General features: G+C 45.1%; 1 protein-coding gene across 3 annotated transcripts in view; it reads right to left on the reverse strand.

Annotated features, from left to right (window-relative positions):
* Positions 1-20,036, reverse strand: part of REV3L (REV3 like, DNA directed polymerase zeta catalytic subunit) — a 251,239-nt gene that overhangs the window by 39,053 nt on the left and 192,150 nt on the right. For 2 of the 3 annotated variants that reach the window (XM_073337056.1, XM_073337055.1), the window contains exons 22-24: positions 12,432-12,573; positions 5,923-6,167; positions 265-373 (exon numbers count right to left, since the gene is read on the reverse strand). In XM_073337056.1, coding sequence (XP_073193157.1) covers positions 265-373; positions 5,923-6,167; positions 12,432-12,573 — 496 coding nt within the window. Of the gene's footprint in view, positions 1-264; positions 374-5,922; positions 6,168-12,431; positions 12,574-13,202; positions 13,387-20,036 lie in introns of those variants that run through there. The other variant, XM_073337057.1, reaches the window with a different exon arrangement.

Below are 20,036 nucleotides of genomic sequence, written 5' to 3' on the forward strand. Positions count from 1 at the left end.
CACGATTAGAAATATAATTTCAATAATAGAGGAAATGAGCCTTTACTGAAACCCTAGTAAAAGTAAAACTATGCAACTATCATATTTATTTCCTGAATTGTCAAAATTCCAATCCTGTGATTTGTACTGGCAAGTGCTGGAAGACAACACACTGAAAAACACAAAATATTTTTTCTCTTGCTAAACCAGCAGTGTGTTTAATTTTGGACTAACCAACAAACTAAAAGTGAAAAGGTCTGTCAATGAGCAATGAAATCTCAGTACCTTGACAAAAGCCACTCCATTGGGTGACACTGTGATATCATGCCGAATCTGATAAAGTAAGTCAGGAGGTACTCTGAGGGATGTACAGCCAAATTTAAACTCATCAAATCTAGTAAAGAAGAAAATTAAATAAGGTCACAAAATGATCAATTAATTTACATTCAAAATAATTGGAAGCAAGAGTCTACACTAAAATATTGATAGCACCAACACAAATAGTATGGTTACAGTCACAGACTACTATGAACAAGCCTACCACAATTTAAAATTTCTTAGTTACAAGTAACGTTCTTTCAAAGCAAAGGAGCTATATGTGTCCAAATTCTATGCTGAAACTATTTTGTCAATCTGTTCTGCACATATCACCATGGTACCCAGGGGCCAATTTCTCATAGGCATGTAATCTTGATCTAAACTCAGCTAGAAATTGCACATGCTTTATTGGGTAATCTATATAAATCTTTCTATAAATTGTTTAAGATTTCAAATCAGAAACTTGTAGAGTTTCCAACCCGCCCACATTGGCCGGGAGTCTCCCGGAATCAGGCTCAATCTCACAGAGGCTACTGAAGCCAATCCGGGAGATTTTAGGCCACCAAAAGTCCAGCATTGCAGTGCGGCTAAGGCAGGCTCCCTACCTGCCCTGACTCCACATGGCTCCCGGAAGTGACTGCTATGTCCAGCTCCTAGGCACAGGGGCGTCCAGGGGATCTCTGTGCACTGCCCCCGCCCTGAGTGCTGACTCCGCAGCTCCCATTGGCCAAGTGGACACGCTGGTTGTTTCCTGAGACCCACCTGAGGTAAGCGCCTCTTGGCCGGAACCCGCACCCCCTCCTTCCTGCACTCCAACCCTCTGCCGCAGACTCAGCCTGGAACCCCCTCTCACACACCGAACCCCTCAGCCCCATCCCCCAGTCCAGAGCCCAACCCCTTGCCGCAGCCTGGTGAAAGTGAGTGAGGGTGGGGGAGAGTGAGCAATGGAGGGAGGGGAGATAGAGTGAGTGGGGGCGGGGCCTTGGAGAAGGGATAGGGCCTATGGGAAGAGGCATGGCAGGGGCATGGCAAGGGTATTTGGGTTTGTGTGATTAGACAGCTGGCAACCCTAGAAACTTGAGAAACTTTATTCTTAAGCCGGGTCATGATTTTAAATATCTCCCAACTCTTCCAACTATTGTTTGTTGTTTACAATTAAAACAAGCAGCAGTTTAAAAAAAACAAAAACTAATCAACATTTTGGTCTCTAAAAATGGAAATGTACTGTACTGAATAATTAAGTCTAGCCTTAGATTTGGATCATTAAGGTATCAGTAAGGAAAACTACAGCTTTTATATTAAAATAAGAAAACAACATATTGCCATATATCCTGTACATATAAAGAAGGAAAAAGCGGTTACTCACCTTCTCGTAACTGTTGTTCATCGAGATGTGTTGCTCATATCCATTCCAATTAGGTGTGTGCGCACACTGTGCGAGGGTCAAGCCACCACTGAAGGGACTCGAGCACCTGCCCTGGCACCGTGACCACTGAATTCAGACTATCACATCCTGAGCGATAGGCCATGGTGATCCACGCCTGTAGGGGCCTGAGCCTCAGTCTGGCATGCCGGGTCGTGTAAGTGCAGGCTGCCATGTGGCCGAGGAGACTCAGGCATCCCCTTGCTGTAGTGGTCGTATTGCCTGAGGCCTTGAATGATGTCTGTCATGGATTGGAATCGGGACGCTGGCAAAAGTGCTCTTGCCTGAACCGATTCCAACACTGCCCCGATAAATTCTATTCTTTGGGTCGGTGAAAAGGTTGACTTGTTCAGGTTGAGGAGGAGACCCAGTCTCTCGAATGTGGATCTGACCAATCGGATTTGAGATTCCACCTGCCCCCAGTGTGGCCCCTGAGCACTCACAGTTGTCAAGGTAGGGGTATATCTGCCTCCGATGGAGGAAAGCAGCCACGACCAACATGCACTTGGTAAACACTCAGGGGGCTGTTGGGAGACCGAATGGAAGGACTGTAAATTGGTAATGTCTGTGGTCGACCACAAAGCATAGGAATTGTCTGTGTGCAGGCCGAATAGCTATATGGATGTACACTTCTTTCACGTCAAGGGCAGTGTACCAGTCTCCCTGATTCAAAGAAGGGATAATTGTGCACAGGGAGACCATGCGGAACGTCAACTTTCCCATGAACTTGTTGAGTCCTCGCAGATCTAGAATGGGTCTGGCGATTAGGAAGTATTGGGAATAGAATCCCTTGCCTCTGAGCTCCTGAGGAACTTCCTCCACCAATCCCATGTCGAGGAGTGCCCGCATCTCCTGGATAAGGAGTTGTTCATGAAAAGGGTCACTGAAGAGAGACAGGGAAGCGGGGGTGGGAGGGAGGGTAGGAGCTGAATTGGAGAGACTATCCCACTTCTACCGTACAGAGAACCCAGCAGTCTGAAGTTACTTGGGACCAAGCACAGTAGAAGTGGGACAGAAGATTCAAGAAAGATGGGGAAGGATCCAGAATTGTGGCTGGTGTGCTGCCCTTGGGCGCACCTTCAAAAGGCCTGCTTTGAACCCGACTATGGTTTAGTCGGGGCCGGGTCCCGGCCCTCCCCAGGCGGGGGGGTTTGAAGGCTTGCATCTGCCATTCCTGCCCCTTCTGCTGTAAAAGTCCTGCCTCGGCCGAGGAGGATAGGAGTGCTGCTATTGCTGCTGAGGATGGAAATGCTTACGTTGCGTTGCCGGGGTGGACACACCCAAGGATTTCATGGTAGCCCTGTAGTCCTTTAGGCTCTGCAGCCTAGAGTCAGTCTGCTCCACAAACAGAACTGCCCCATCAAAAGGCAGGTCCTGCTGGGTCTGTTGAACCTCGGTGGGAGTTCCGAGGCCTGCAGCCATGAGCTATGCCTCATGGCAATACTGGAGGACAAGGTGCGCGCCACTGCGTCCGCAGAGTCCAGTGAGGCCTGTAAAGAGGTCCATGCCACCACCTTGCTCTCCTCCACTATCGCTCCAAACTCCTCCCTGGATTCTGTTGGCACCAGCTCCTTAAACTTGAGCATCGAGTTCCAGGAATTCAAGCTGTAACTACTCAGAATTGCCTGCTGGTTGGCAAGCCTGACTTGCAACCCCCCCATGGAATACACTTTGCGCCCAAATAAATCTAGGCACTTGGTGTCCTTGGTCTTAAGTGCTGGGGCTTGTTGTCCCTGCCTCTTCTTTTCATTTACTACAGCCACCACCACTGAGCAGGCTGCAGGTGCGTGAAGAGGTATTCATACCCCTTGGATGGGACGGAATACTTCCTCTCCACACCCCTTGTAGTGGGAGGGATGGAGGCCAGGGTCTGCCAAATGGTTTTAGCATTGGCCTGTATAGTCTTGATGAGGGGTAGACCACCCTCAACGAGCCATCTGGGGATAGGATGTCAACCATGAGGTCCTCTGATTCCACCACCTCCTCAGCCTGGAGGCCCGTATTTCGCGTACCCTGTGAAGGCAGTCCTGGTGGGCATGGCTGTCTATGGGGGCCAGTCCAGAGATGGAGGTGCCTGAAACTGCCTCCTCCGGGGAGGATGACGAGGAGGCTAATGGGGGAACAGGGTCCTCCTGACCCCGTTCGTCTCCAGGGGCCTCCTGTCCTGCCTCTCTGCAGGGGTCAACCACACCTGGATCAGGCTCAGGAACTGGGGTTGGTTCCAGGGGAAGTAGTGCAACCAGTACCTTCTTGGCACCCCTAAGGGTGGGGTGACTGACTGATGCCTCTGGCACCCGTGGTTCAGAGGCCGCCGAACGGGAACCTTTGGATTGGGTGCCCTGGGCCTAGTGGTACACCCATGGGGTCCAAAATGGCTACTGCACTAGTCCCTGCCACTACGCAGACCATGGCCCTGCCCCCACCTCAGGCCTTCCACGGCCTGACCGGTGCCAGCCCCACTCTGAGTATCTAGACCCCATCTCCAAGTCCAAAGACGGGGACCGGGACCATGATGGACAGAGCAGTACCAAGTGGAGCTGAACTGGGGGGTGGTGCCACAAGGCTGGAGAGCAGTGCTGAGATCTGGAGTGGTACTGAGATCGGGGTTTGTGCTGGGATGCTGACCCGTGCCAGGATGACCACTGCCGGGAACGGGATCTGCTGTGTGATGGGGATCGGCATGAGGATCGCCATCGTGATCGGGAGCACTGGCACAACCTCCTCAATGACCAGGCTCAGGGAGTCCAATGGCACCAGACTCAACGGTCCCCCTTGTGGGGCCAAAGTCGATGATACCGGCTCCAAAGTCTTCTGCCCTGGGTGCTCCTCTCTGGAACGCGCCCCACTGGCTGCTCCAAAGGGGTGGGTCTCTGAGTTGGAGATCCACGCCTCCCCTGCTTCTGGTGCACTGGGGAATGGGACTGGTGCTGGGTTGATCCTGCTGGTTTCAGTGCTGGTGCTGTGGGTCTCTCCTAGAGTCCTTCCATGGTGCTGCTTCTACCACTGTTGCTGGGGTGCTGTGCACTGACGAGCTTGGTGCCGGGTCTTGCCACACCGATGTAGGTTGCTGTCTAAGTGCCGCCTCCATAAGGAGCTGCTTAAGGCGAAAGTCACTCTTTTTTTTTCTGGGGTGAAACCCTTTACAAATCCTGCACTTGTCTGCTTGGTGTGCTTCCCTCAGCCACTTTAAGCAAGTGTCGTGGGGGTTGCCCATTGGCCTGGGCTTCTTGCAGGATTTGCAGGGCTTGAACCCTTGGGACTTACGCATACCCCGACTCCCAACGGGGAACGTGGTTGGGGTGAAGGGGAAGACACCCCACTCCCAACGGCTATCTGCTCTAACAATCAAAAACACTGAAACTAACCTTAACAAGGCTAGGAATAACTGTGAACTAAGCTAAACTGAAAGCTAGGGAAAATGAGGAGAGCTTGCTAAGCAAGTCACCACAGTTCCAACGGGTTTCAGCGTAGCAGCCGTGTTAGTCTGTATTCTCAAAAAGAAGAAGTGAGCTGTAGCTCACGAAAGCTTATGCTCAAATAAATTTGTTAGTCTGTAAGATGCCACAAGTACTCCTTTTCTTTTTACAGTTCCAAGGACCGTTGCTGGCGGTAAGAAGGAACTGAGGAAGCATCAGGTTGGCAGGATCATATATTAAGTGCCATAAAGGCACCACTCCCGGGGGCTCCACAGCCAACACGACGGGTGCTGCTACGGGAAAAACTTTCCGATGACTGTGCACGTGGTGTCCTCACATCTAATTGGAATCAATATGAGCAGTCACTCGAAGAAGCATGTTAGTTCAGTTTGGAAAATGTCTAAAGGAATTTAGATATCACATTTTAATTTCTTAGACTAAAATCTTTGAATTATAGTGGCAAAAATTTTGTATTTTATACACACATGCATATGGTTATGGCAAAATAGAGAAGAGACCAACAAGACTCTATCTGGACTCTGATTCACCCTTAAACAGTCAGAGTCCAATTTTCAAAGATAATTGTTTTAGAACAGCACTCATAATTGCATATTTTAAAAAAATTATTGGTGAAACTTCGCACTATTTTTTATTGTAACCCTTTGAGATGATATTCACTCTCAACTTCCATGGTCTTCGATGGAAGATAAAAGTTCTCAGCACCTTACAAAAGATGCTCAATTCCTCGCAGGATCAAAGTTTATATAAACAAGAAAAATAACTTACTTTCCTAAGTTCTCAATATGTCCCAGGCAGGTTGAAAAACAGTAATTGTATGCTATCACAATAGAAGGATATAACGACTGGAAATCTAATACAAGAACAGCGTTACTGTAGAAGCGGGACTCTGGCTCCATTATTAGGGGAATACACTGTGGGGCTTTCATTTGAGCTCGCTGCTGGACACTAGGCGTCACAGGGATATAATTCATTGGTTTAGCAATACGCAGCATCATTGACTCCACACGATACTGCAAAACAAAATTGAATATACAATTATAGTTAATATGTCTAAAGTGCAATATGCATGCTAAGTATTATATCCATATGAATATGCATTTGGGCTGTGCTGCCCTTAAACCAGAGATAGCAAGTTTTGCAATAGAATACAGTCACACTAATTTTTATTTTTAATGTACACCTTTCTAACGTATGTGCTGGAATTCTTTCTTGTGTTTCTATGTCTTTTAGGGATAAGTACTGAAAACACTGCACTTTTGATGTACATCTACTATCTGCAAAATGAATGCCCAAACCAATATATAACATACATGTGGTTATGACCACTTCCAGTGTGCAAGTTCTTACCATGTTTTTGTTAGGTTCAAAGACTGTTGTGCAAAAGCAACAATGAGAACATGCAATTCTTACTTACCATTTTCAACAGAAAATTGTGCAGGAACCTTATTCCATAATGACCAAGAAAATTTAAATATATTAATGTGATCTGTATCATGTTAATAATTGTGTTCCACAGAACAGCTTTTATGTAGCATTTTATGATGCAAGGTAAGTGTAATTCAGTCTGCTTTACACACGCAGAAACAGACAGATAAATGATTTGCCCAAATTTGCTCCTCAGGGTCAGTGGTAGAGCCAGGAATAGAACCCAATCAGCCTTCTGACCAGCAGGTCCATTCCTATCCATTAGATCACACTGCCTCCTTTATGCTGCTTGGGGAGCATAGGCAAGATAATAAAGCATGGCAAAGTGAGTACTTCTACCTTGCCAAAACTAATATGACACCACCACCAGTAGTATGAGAGTTATGGACAGGTGTAGGCACTAATATTACAAAAAGAACCTCAGAATTCTATATATATAAAAATGCTCTGAGATCCTTTGAAAGGGTCTATAAAAGTGCAAAGTACTATAATTCTAAGATTTGGATTTATTTAGGAAATGAAGGTTACTTACTTGTAACCAGAGTTCTTCAAGATGGCTCTGAACAGTCCCATTTATAGATATCGTAATGCCTACTGGTGTCAAACAGTAGAACCCTCTCTAAGCAGTGTGTTATGAGTGCTCACTGCTTCCTCCTCCCTGTCCCCTCAGTGTCTCTGAACATTTTGAGGAAGAGGCTATATAAGGGGACACAGAGCCCTCTACCATCTCAAAAAGAAAAGGAGTACTTGTGGCACCTTAGAGACTAACAAATTTATTTGAGCATAAGCTTTCGTGAGCTACAGCTCAATTTGAGCATAAGCTTTCGTGAGCTACAGCACACTTCATCCGATGAAGTGAGCTGTAGCTCACGAAAGCTTATGCTCAAATAAATTTGTTAGTCTCTAAGGTGCCACAAGTACTCCTTTTCTTTTTGCAAATACAGACTAACACGGCTGCTACTCTGAAATCTACCATCTCAGTTCCTTCTGCCACCAACCCAGAGGCACAGAACAAAGGAACTCTGAGACAGAAGGGAACGTGGGTGGGAAGTTTGAATTTGCAGAGCCATCTTGAAGAAATCCAATTACAAAGTAACCTTCATTTTTTCTTTCAGTGGCTAAGTACTACCATTTACGAGTAGTTTGATAAGCAGTGCTGACAATAACATGGAGGAGGGAACAGAGTCCTAACTGAACAGAGACAGAAGCAACCCTCTACCAAATTATCATCAGCCCTAGAAGCCATATTGAAAGCATGGTTAGTAAAAGTGTATATAGAACTCCAGGTTGCAACCCTACAAATTTCAGAAACAGGGACTTGCTTAAGGCAAGCAAAAGACATTGTCACAGCTCTGGTGGAATGAGACCATACTGTCATAGGTGCAGGAATACCCGCAAATGTATGACATTAACAGTACATTGTTTAATCTACAGAGAAATAATCTGTGGGGAGACAGAATAACTCACGTGATTGTTAGCATAAAACATGAATAATGTAGACGATATTTCAAAAATTTTAGCTCTATTTAAATAAAGTGCAAGGGCTCTTCTTGCATCCAAAGTATGTAAAATAGATTTCCCTTTCTTAGTATGCAGTTTTGGGAAAAATACCAGCAAATTAATTGTCTGATGGATGTGAAATTCAGAAAACACTCTTGGCAAAAACATGAGATCAGGCCTCAGAACCGCCTTATCTTTATGAAAAGACATAAAAGACTAGACCTTTTACATGTACACCATGACCCAGTGGATCAATGGTTGCCTATAAATAAAAGGTGGCTCAGCCATCAAGACACTTAATTCACTCAACCTTCTGGCTGACGTTACTGCAATAATGAATGCTGTCGTAATAGACAAATAATACAAACACCACTCAGCTAAGGATTCAAAAGATCGTTTCACGAGTACACACTAGACCAAATTAACAACCCAAGGAGGGACAGGCTTGCTCAAAAGGGCATACATATTACATAATTATTTCATACATTTCTTAACCAAATCAAGCACTAATGGCAATCTACATTCAAAAAAAATATGGTAAGCTGAGATAGCCACCAAATAAACTTTCAAAGATGAATTAGATAACCCCTCAGTTTTTAAGTGCACTAAATATTTTCAAGTACAAGATATGGAACCTAAGACAGGATAATCAGATTTTCCCTGCATCCAAGCCACCATCTGGACCAGAGAGGAGGAGCAAAGACAAGCATGACTCCTCAGAGTAATTGCAGAAGCTAACACTCTAGCAGAAGAGTCCAAGGCATCAAATTAAGACCTGGGAGTATGCTTTGCCAAATTGTGACCTTTGATTAGAATTGCATTTGCCAATTTCCTTTTGTTATCTGGCAAATCCTGCACAAAGAGTGTCATTTTCCCACAGGAGGAATTGATAATGGGGCCTAACTCCTTAGTAATTTGCCACCTTAATATCAAAGTAGGCAGAAGAGAACACCTTTCTCCCCAGGGAGTCATTATTTTCCCCTTCTCTATCAGCAGGAGTAGAATGTGCTCGTCCAGACCTTGACCTGATTCTGGCATCAGCCATCACCAGCAAATTAAGTACAGGGCCTGTGTGAAAATATGAAAATCCCTCAGAGGGTATCTGATATAATTTGTCTGCCTACTTGGAAATAGCTTGCAAGAGACAAGAATGGACCACACAGTCTTAAAAGGCTGCAGCAGACAATCGTGGTTTGGTAATGACATCCTACTCTTGAAAGTAGCCCCAAGAAAACCCCAGATGGGATTTTCCTCCCCAGTTACTGAAGGTAAGTTCAACATGGACATCATGTGATCCATAAGGTCATGAAACTGTAGAGCATCCTCACAACGGAAAGAGGCAGAAGCCCCAGCACATGCTCATCTGGTGACAAATCAACATTGTAGTCTGTCTCACCATCTCCATCTCCTCATCATCTTCTGCAGACAGAGTATCAGCCACCACTGTCTAAGATGCAGACGGATCAGGTGGAAGCAGATCTAGGGATTTCTCTGCAGCCGTATCCTTTACAAATGAAACATCACTCACCATCCATATGGAGGATAATTAAATTCGTGTGACATCCCACAAAAAGCCTTGGAGTCCAGGACTGCCAATCTCCCCAGCAACTGGGAATCAGGAACATACCTGCAGACGGAGGACCAAAAGGGGGAACAAACCATGAGGAAACAGGTCTCTCTAGTCTTTCTCTATCCTCTTCTGGATACAGATCCAGCCTTGGATCCACTATGGAACACAGACAGCAACGGCCTCGTAAAATGGACAGAAATAAATGGAAAGAAAGTGCTTCATGGAAATCCTTAAGGAGTCTTAGGAAGATGAGATACAAACTGATCCAGAGAAAGACTAATCTCTATTCTTCTCTGTTTTTTAGGTGAAGATAATGCAGATCTAGGAACTGGCAAAGTTTATCTCTTTCTTGAGACTGTCTGTTTCTCAGTTGGGTCCGAGGAACGCTTTGAAGTTGCACAGTGTACACATCCCACCAAAGTAAAAGTCCTCCTCGGATCCAAAGATGGATCTGGAACTGGAGTAGAGGTCAAGGCTGCCGCTGAAAACTTGGATGGCACAGGAAATGGCTCTTGGTTCAATCGTAAGTGGTTTGCCCCTCTCCATCAACGGTAACATCAAAGACCTGACTGCTCAAGCTGCAGGACCTGGAGCCCAATCCAATGAGGGCTCTGACTTCCTGGCAATTTGAAACTGCTTCAACTTGCTGGAAGAAGTCACAGGATCTGAAACTGGTCTCAAACCTTGGATCCAACAAGTGTCCAGATTCAGCGGGTTTAGCCTCAAGCGCCTTTTTAAGGAGAAGCACCTGCAACCTGTTCCGCCTCTCCATGAAAGCTCTCGATGTGAAAGTCTGGAAGACAGAAAACCCAGACGGCGAGTGGCCCTCTCCCAAGCACTTGAGGCACCTAGTGTGGTCGCTTGATCCCAGGAAGATAGCTAGGTACGAAGCACACCATTTGAATCCCTGCTTCTTCTTTTTCTTCAGTTCAGCCATAACCCAAAACCAAGCTACTAACTAACCTATCTATACTTATCACAAACTATACTAAACAATTAACAAGACACTAAGGATGGAGAAATGGCCACCCAATCCAAATGGATCAGTTCACTTGCATCTTTGGCACGTGGTTGGAAGGAACTGAGATGGCAGAGGGCTCTGCACCTCCTTATATAGTCTTGACTTCAGAATGTTTGGAGATGCTGACAGGAGGAGGGGACGCATGAGCGCTCTAAAAGACACCGCATGGAGAAGGTTCTACTGTTAGGCACCACGATGCAGAACAATATCCGTAAGAGGGATAATGCAGAACCACTCGAAGAATAATAATAGATATTAATTTATTTAGGAACATAATACATATAGATAATATAGAGAGACAAAGTTGATTACTTCTACCTTGCCCAAACTGATATAACAATACCACCAGCAGAGTTATAAAGAAGATCCTCATAACCCTCTGCGGGTCTTCCACTCCTGCAGCACTTTAGAGGGGACCATGTGGTGAACAGCAGCAGCATATCTTGCTGGTCTGCCCATGCCTTTTGGAATAAGACCTTCTCTGCCTCCTGGTCACTCTCCTCAGTGTAATGTCATCAAGTAGTTAGAACAGCCTAAAGGGGATGCAGAGGAGATTACTATCCAGCCCCTACCCTCGTACCCTGGTGACCCCCCTCACTCTTCATCTCAGCCCCCTCATGCCCAATCAGGAACAGCCTGAAGTGCAAGCCCCAAACTGGATCACATTCTGACTTGGCAACAACCTGGATCTATATAAGTATCACCAAAACACAACTTTAATTGCAAATCCCAAACTGGGGAACGCACATCTTGAGGCAGCAACAACCCACACTCATACAATTACTGCCAAGACACAGCACTGGCTGCAAGCCACAAACACTGCCCCTAAGCACACATGGCTAAGGGGAGCAAGCATCAACACCAACTCCCAAGACTGGGATAAACCTCAGGGGATAGAATTCAGAAATAGCAGATTAACTCAGTGTGCAATAAACTCCCTGTGCAGACAAGCCCTCAGAGTGATGGAAATGCCAAAGTTCGAATTGCCTGTGCCAGCTTGACTCTGCCCCAGCATATATACATTACAATACAGTTCTTAATTACATGATTGTGTACAATTTTGTTCCTAGAGGTCCTCTGCCTCATTCAGCAGCTAGGCTGAAAGGTATACAGTGGATATTTCACTGTTCAACATCTGGCCCTCTGCCTCATGTACTACATATTCAACCATTTCACTGAGGTCTTCCAGAAACATTTGCTTGACAGTAATAGAATATTGTGTCCTGAACAATATGTGCACTAAGTAAAATCACGGTTCCTGCAATGTACATCTAACTCAGCTTCTGCAGAGCTCTTCCTCATTAGAATATGTGATTTTGAACATATTTCACACACCTCTGCACATCTAAGAAAGTCCTCTCAACTTTCTTGAGCATGATGAACCATTTTTCTCAACAACTTTTAACAGAAATTTCATTTTCAGTCTAAGGCCAAGCATGGAAAATTTCAGCCCTAAAAGTAACATTAAAGTAATTATAAGCAACAGCAAGAGGTCCTTTAGAATGAATATGTTTGGGCAACTAACTGTAGACAACACTACACAATATGTCTATAAAACAGAATGTTCAATGTGGCCACATTACCGCTGCTTTTGAATTTCCTGACTTTCTTTAATTTAATATTTCAACCACTGTATTGCACAATGTAATCCTCCGTATTTAACAAAAAATAACTGAAGACAAAGTATAAATAAGGCGCAAAACAAACTTTGCACACAATATTTTTCATTCAAAAAGTATCAGGAAAGTTGAAACTTACCTGTGAGCCTCTTGTTAGTACATGCAAGAACTGAATTCCAAAAAGCCTTGCCATTTCACTGGTTCTACCAATCAAGTCCAGCTGTTCTAACATTTGGAGATTCCCACGGACACGGCTAATGTAGTGATCAACCACTTTCCATCTGTGAAAGCAAACACCTAGGTTATAAACATCAGGGAGCCAGGAAGTTTGATCATGTACAAAGATTGCTGTTCTTTTTACTGAAAAAATGTATACTTTGACCAGGTGTTACAGATGGGAAAACGTGTTTCCTGGTTTCCCATGAGACATATTTATATGATTCTTTCAAAATTGTGAAGCGCACAAACTTACTCCTATGAATTCTAAGACTTATGCAGAATTTGGTTTTGCAAGTTGCTGACATAAAGACAGTCTCAAATTCTCTAAAAGATGTGTGTGTGTATTATATATATATATATATATATATTATATATATATATATATATAAAAATCTTTAAAAAAATATTATATATACACACTGTATTCTTCTTTCTGCCCAAAGAGAAGAGAAACTACACCACAGAATTTGAGACTTGACTTTGCCTGGATAAATGCAGATTTTTTGCATAGAGAAAGAAAATCAAGAGGAGGCAACATAACCAATCTAATTATCACCACCTTTGTTTTCAAGGCCCCAACACAACTGATAGGTCTGGATGTCAAACTGATGCTATGTTTTAGCAATCTCCACATAGTGTAGAAGCAACCCTACATGTTTACAGATTACTGTCAGTTTAATTTACAATTTAAAATAAATGTTTAATTTTCCATCTCTCACCCACTCAAAATGCAGTTAAGCTTTAAAGAAAGCATGACATGTATGTCAAGGACTGAAGGTAAAAAATCCATTACAATCTACATACCACACAGACTATGCTGACAGCTTGTGCCACACGCTCTCAAAGAAACTGCGGAATCACCTGATCAACATCCTCTACAGCAAACAGGGAAAGATTAAGAATGAGCTCTCAAAAATGGATACTCTCATAAAAAACCAACCTTCCACACAAACTTCCTCGTGGCTGGATTTTACTAAAACTAGACAAGCCATTTACAACGCACACTTTGCTTCTCTACAAAAGAAAAAGGACACTAAACTTTCTAAACTACTACATGCTACAATGGGCCACAGCAATGGTTCCCTCAACCCACCTAGCAATATTGTTAACCTATCCAACTATACTCTCAGCCCAGCAGAAGCAGCTGTCCTATCTCGGGGCCTCTTCTTCTGCCCCTCCACCCCCACGAACATGATACAGTTCTGTGGTGACCTAGAATCCTATTTTCGACGTCTCCGACTCAAGGAATATTTCCAAAATACCTCTGAACAACATACTAATCCACAGAGGCCTCCCTACCAACACTGCAGAAAGAAGGATTCTAGGTGGACTCCTCCTGAAGGTCAAAACAGCAGACTGGACTTCTACATACAGTGCTTCCGCCGACGTGCACGGGCTGAAATTGTGGAAAAGCAGCATCACTTGCCCCATAACCTCAGCCATGCGGAACGCAATGCCATCCACAGCCTCAGAAACAACTCTGACATCATAATCAAAAAGGCTGACAAAGGAGGTGGTGTTGTCATCATGAATAGGTCGGAATATGAACAAGAGGCTGCTCGGCAGCTCTCCAACACCAGTTTCTACAAGCCATTACCCTATGATCCCACTGAGAGTTACCAAAAGCAACTACAGCATCTGCTCAAGAAACTTCCTGAAAAAGCACAAGATCAAATCCGCACAGACACACCCCTGGAACCCCGACCTGGGATATTCTATCTACTACCCAAAATCCATAAACCTGGAAATCCTGGGCGCCCCATCATCTCAGGCATTGGCACCCTGACAGCAGGACTGTCTGGCTATGTAGACTCCCTCCTCAGGCCCTACGCTACCAGCACTCCCAGCTACCTTCGAGACACCACTGACTTCCTGAGGAAACTTCAATCCATCGGTGATCTTCCTGTTAACACTATCCTGGCCACTATGGATGTAGAAGCCCTCTACACCAACATTCCACAAAAAGATGGACTACAAGCCATCAAGAACACTATCCCCGATAATGTCACGGCTAACCTGGTGGCTGAACTTTGTGACTTTGTCCTTACCCATAACTATTTTACATTTGGGGACAATGTATACCTTCAGATCAGCGGCACTGCTATGGGTACCCGCATGGCCCCACAGTATGCCAACATTTTTATGGCTGATTTAGAACAACGCTTCCTCAGCTCTCGTCCCCTAAAGCCCCTACTCTACTTGCGCTATATTGATGACATCTTCATCATCTGGACCCATGGAAAAGAAGCCCTTGAGGAATTCCACCATGATTTCAACAACTTCCATCCCACCACCAACCTCAGCCTGGTCCAGTCCACACAAGAGATCCACTTCCTGGACACTACAGTGCTAATAAACAATGGTCACATAAACACCACCCTATACCGGAAACCTACTGACCGCTATTCCTACCTACATGCCTCCAGCTTTCACCCTGACCACACCACATGATCCATCGTCTACAGCCAAGCTCTGCGATACAACTGTATTTGCTCCAACCCCTCAGACAGAGACAAACACCTACAAGGTCTCTGTCAAGCTTTCTTACAATTACAATACCCACCTGCGGAAGTGAAGAAACAGATTGATAGAGCCAGAAGAGTTCCCAGAAGTTACCTACTACAGGACAGGCCTAACAAAGAAAATAACAGAACGCCACTAGCCGTCACCTTCAGCCCCCAACTAAAACCCCTCCAACGCATTATTAAGGATCTACAACCTATCCTAAAGGATGACCCAACACTCTCACAAATCTTGGGAGACAGGCCAGTCCTTGCCTACAGACAGCCCCGCAACCTGAAGCAAATACTCACCAACAACCACATACCACACAACAGAACCACTAACCCAGGAACCTATCCTTGCAACAAAGCCCGTTGCCAACTGTGCCCACATATCTATTCAGGGGACACCATCACAGGGCCTAATAACATCAGCCACACTATCAGAGGCTCGTTCACCTGCACATCCACCAATGTGATATATGCCATCATGTGCCAGCAATGCCCCTCTGCCATTTACATTGGTCAAACTGGACAGTCTCTACGTAAAAGAATAAATGGACACAAATCAGATGTCAAGAATTATAACATTCATAAACCAGTCGGAGAACACTTCAATCTCTCTGGTCACGCAATCACAGACATGAAGGTCGCTATCTTAAAACAAAAAAACTTCAAATCCAGACTCCAGCGAGAAACTGCTGAATTGGAATTCATTTGCAAATTGGATACTATTAATTTAGGCTTAAATAGAGACTGGGAGTGGCTAAGTCATTATGCAAGGTAGCCTATTTCCCCTTGTTTTTTCCTCCCCCCCGACCCCCCCAGACGTTCTGGTTAAACTTGGATTTAAACTGGGAGAGTGGTCAGTTTGGATGAGCTATTGCCAGCAGGACAGTGAGTTTGTGTGTGTGTGTGTCCCCGGGAAAAGGGGGGGTGGGTGAGAAAGCCTGGATTTGTGCTGGACATGGCCCACCTTGATTACCATGCACATTGTAGGGAGAGTGGTCACTTCGGATGAGCTATTACCAGCAGGATAGTGAGTTTGTGTGTGTCTGTGTTTTGGAGGGGGGGGAGGGGGTGAGAGAACCTGGATTTGTGCAGGAAATGGCCCACCTTGATTATCATGCACATTGTGTAGAGAGTTGTCACTTTGGATTTGCTATTACCAGCAGGAGAGTGAGTTTGTGTGTGGGGGGGGTGGAGGGTGAGAAAACCTGGATTTGTGCTGGAAATGGCCCAACTTGATGGTCACTTTAGATAAGCTATTACCAGCAGGACAGTGGGGTGGGAGGAGGTGTTGTTTCATGATCTCTGTGTGTATATAAAGTCTGCTGCAGTTTCCACGGTATGCATCTGATGAAGTGAGCTGTAGCTCACGAAAGCTCATGCTCAAATAAATTGGTTAGTCTCTAAGGTGCCACAAGTACTCCTTTTCTTTTTGCGAATACAGACTAACACGGCTGTTACTCTGAAACCATGGAATACATTCAAATCAGTACTCTAATATTAAGAGGAGGTTACACACTTTGTGCAGTAACTACAGTTCAAGTTGTGTACCCCTATGGGTGATCCACTTCAGTTGTGCACGCACTTCTCAAGCCCTTGATTGGAAAATTCAAGTTAGCAGTATCCGTTTGACCTGGCATGCTGGATACCAAGGCTATATAGCAGTGCAGGGGTGAACCAGCCTCAGGTCCTTCTCCACCCAAATATCCCTTAAGGAACAGTCTGAAGCAGAGTGGAAGGAGGGTGGGTTGTAGAGCACCCAGAGGGAAACACATCTTGAAGAATAGCAATTGCACAAAGTGAGTAACCTCTTCTTTGAGCAGTGTCCCTATGGGTGATCCACTTCAGGTGACTTCCAAGCAGTATCCCCAGATGGAGGGAGGGAGCTTCAGAATAGAGTCTAGAACTGAAGATAATACTTCAAAACCATGTGCCGCATCATATCTGACAGCATGGATCAGGGCATAATATTCTAAAAATCTTTGTATTGAAGCCCACGTAGAGGTACATATTTCAGATACTGGTACATTTTTCAGTAATGCTGTAGATGTTGCCTGCAGGAATGAATGCCCGCAGCATCATAACAAGTGATAATACAGCCATCTCAACAGTCTTTAAGTAAAGATCGAGAACCACGTGGATCCAGGAAGGAAACAAAGAGCCTAGGTGACTTCTTAAATTGCTTAGTCCTATCTAAATAGAAGGCCAATGCCCTTCTACCACTGAGGGTATGTTACCAGGATTCCTGCAGAGAACTATGTGGCTTCAGGAAAAACACTGGTAGATGAATAGATTGATTAAGGTGGAACTCCAAAAGAACCTTTGGTAAGAATTTAGGGTATGGACGAAAAGAGACCTTGTGCTTAAAGCTCACCCTAAAGGGAGGAATCTGCCAACAAGGCTCCAATTTCCCTGGCCCCATGGGCCAATATGATGGCTACTAAAAAGGCCGTCTTCACAGATAAATGCAACAGAGAACAGGTTCAAATAGAGGTTCATAAGGTAATTGAATATCAGGTTGAAGTCCCACATCAGGATAGGGTTCTAATCTGCAGACAGAGATTTCCCAAACCCTTAATAAACCTAGAAGACGATGGATGAGCAAATATGCAAGCATTCCTAACAGCCCTGAGCTCTAGCAGATTGATGTGGAGCCTGATTTCTTGAGCTGTCAATCTGCCCTGAGTTGTGAAGGTATTGAGGTGGGGCCCTCACTTCAAAATGATGCATCTGTTGTTAAAGTGATTGATGGGGCTGGGCAACAGAAAGGAATGCCTGCACAGATGTTGAGTTGATCCTCCCACCAATCTAAGGAGTTCCTCATTTATAGAGGAACCATCACCTCACCAAGCTGTCCCTGATTGGAAAATAGGGGAGACAACAATGGAAGCAGTGGAGGTGTAGTCTTGCATTATTGGTCACAAAAGTGAAAGCTGCCATTGTCCCAGGAGCTGAAGACAAGGTTAATGTGGACTTTTTAACATTTAACTGGAGACCTAACTCCTGGAACAGAGTACGTGGCAGACAGCACTGCTTTGTAGGCATGACCCTTGAGTAGCCAGTCATTGAGGTATGGGAAGACTAGGATTGCTTCTTGTCAGAGGTAAGCAGCCTCTATTGCTGGGACCTTTGAGAACACAATTGGGGGCCGAGGAAAAGCTGAAGGGAAGCACTTGGTACGATAAATGATCCTGGCCTACAGCGAAGCATAGATGTTTTCTTTGCAATGGGTGTATCATATATGGAAATAGGCCTCTTGTAGGTCAAAGGCGGAAAAGCCATCCCCTTTCTCTAGTGAAGGAATTATAGCTCCCAGAGTCACCATTCTGAACTTTTGATACTTTCTGAACTCGTTTAGAAGTCTTAGATCAAAGAATGGTCTCCACTCTCCCATCCTCCTTTGGCACAAGGAATTTATTTGAATAAAATCCCTTGCCCTTGTGAGGAGGAGGAGGAGGAGGAACCATCTCTATTGCTGCTAATCAACGGAGAGAATTCAATTCTTGTCTCAATAAAAGCTCCGGAGAGGGGTCCCTGAAGAGAGATGAGGAAGGGGAGATGGAAGCAGTGGGAGTGACATAAAATGGATGGTATAGCCTATTGTTATGACAGCTATGACCCATTTGTCTGTAGCGATCCTCTTCCAAGCATGTTGGAAATAGGCAAGGTAGTCTCCAAAGTGTGAATAGTGGGCTAATGGGCAAATCTGTAAATCCAGAGGTGTGGGAAGATTTGAAACCTTGACCAACCCATCAAAACTGTTACTTCAAAGATGGCTGGGTGGCTATGGAGGGCGGTAGGGTGGCTCTCTTTCTTTCAAATTGATGTCTCTTTTGGGGGGGGGGGGGGAGTTCAGTAGATCTATGAAACCTGGAAAACTGAGCAGGACGTGATCTCTGGGCACTCTGTGATGCACTAAACCTTTTCTTATTTGTAGGTGTATATATTCTCAGGGACCACAAAGTAGCCCTACAGTCATTTAGAGTGATCAAGGACTCATCTGGGTTTCCAAGAACAGTTTATGACCGTAGAAGGGGAGGTTCTCCAGGGTGTTCTGCACGTCTCTCGGAAACCCGACAAGATGGAGCCATGATACTCTGCACATCACCACCACCGTAGAGATGGATCAGATAGCACCGTGTGCAGCATCTAAGGATGCTTGAAAAGCAGTTCTGGTGATCAATTAGGCCTCTGAGATGACAGGCTCGAATTGCTCCCTATATTCTTGTGGAAGATGCTCAATGAATCTGTTAGAATTTGTAACATGACTGCCTGATAATTTGTGATCCTGAACTGCAGGGTTGCTCATGCATTCTGGTCCCTGTCATAAGGGGTAGACTTAGAGATGTGCTGCCTACTCCACTCACCCGCATCGACCACTATGGAGTTAGGTGGCGAGTGGGAGAATAAAATGTCAGAATCCTTAGGGAGACATGATACTTTTATCTGCCCTTTTATACTTGGGCGGAATAGTGGCAGGTGTCTGCCACAACGTCTTAACCTGATTTAGGAGTGTCTCATTGAAGGGTAACACCACCCTAGGGAGTGTTGCTAACTAGGATATCCACCAGTGTGAACTGTGAATCTTTGACCTCTTTGAGAGGAATCTGAACAGTGTTAGCTGCTCTCTTTATGAGGTCTTGAAATTGCTGAAAATCATTGGCCATGGATGATGGCAGAAGCAAAACCACCTCATCTGGAGTTGAGGATGAAATAGATGTTTTAGGGGTGGCTTCTTTATCTGCCCTAGCTTCCGGCTCCTCAAACTTCTCCTCCGGGGGGGGGAGAGGGGAGGAGAAGCTGGTTGGGGAGGAGAGGGTTGTATAACTCTGGCCTCCCTATGACACAGTCATGGTGGCCTAGCAAATTGTCATCAATAGGCAGCTCAAGAGTCCCAGTATGACAATTGGGAGGGGGGGGGGGAGTGGGGCTGGCATGCAGGGCTGATTCTACCACCCTTGATAACAAGCCCAATCTTCCATATGACTTTCAGAGAATGGGTTCCTGAAGGGATA

This window comes from Lepidochelys kempii, chromosome 3, assembly GCF_965140265.1.
Source record: "Lepidochelys kempii isolate rLepKem1 chromosome 3, rLepKem1.hap2, whole genome shotgun sequence".
In the NCBI taxonomy this organism is placed as follows: Eukaryota; Metazoa; Chordata; order Testudines; family Cheloniidae; genus Lepidochelys; species Lepidochelys kempii.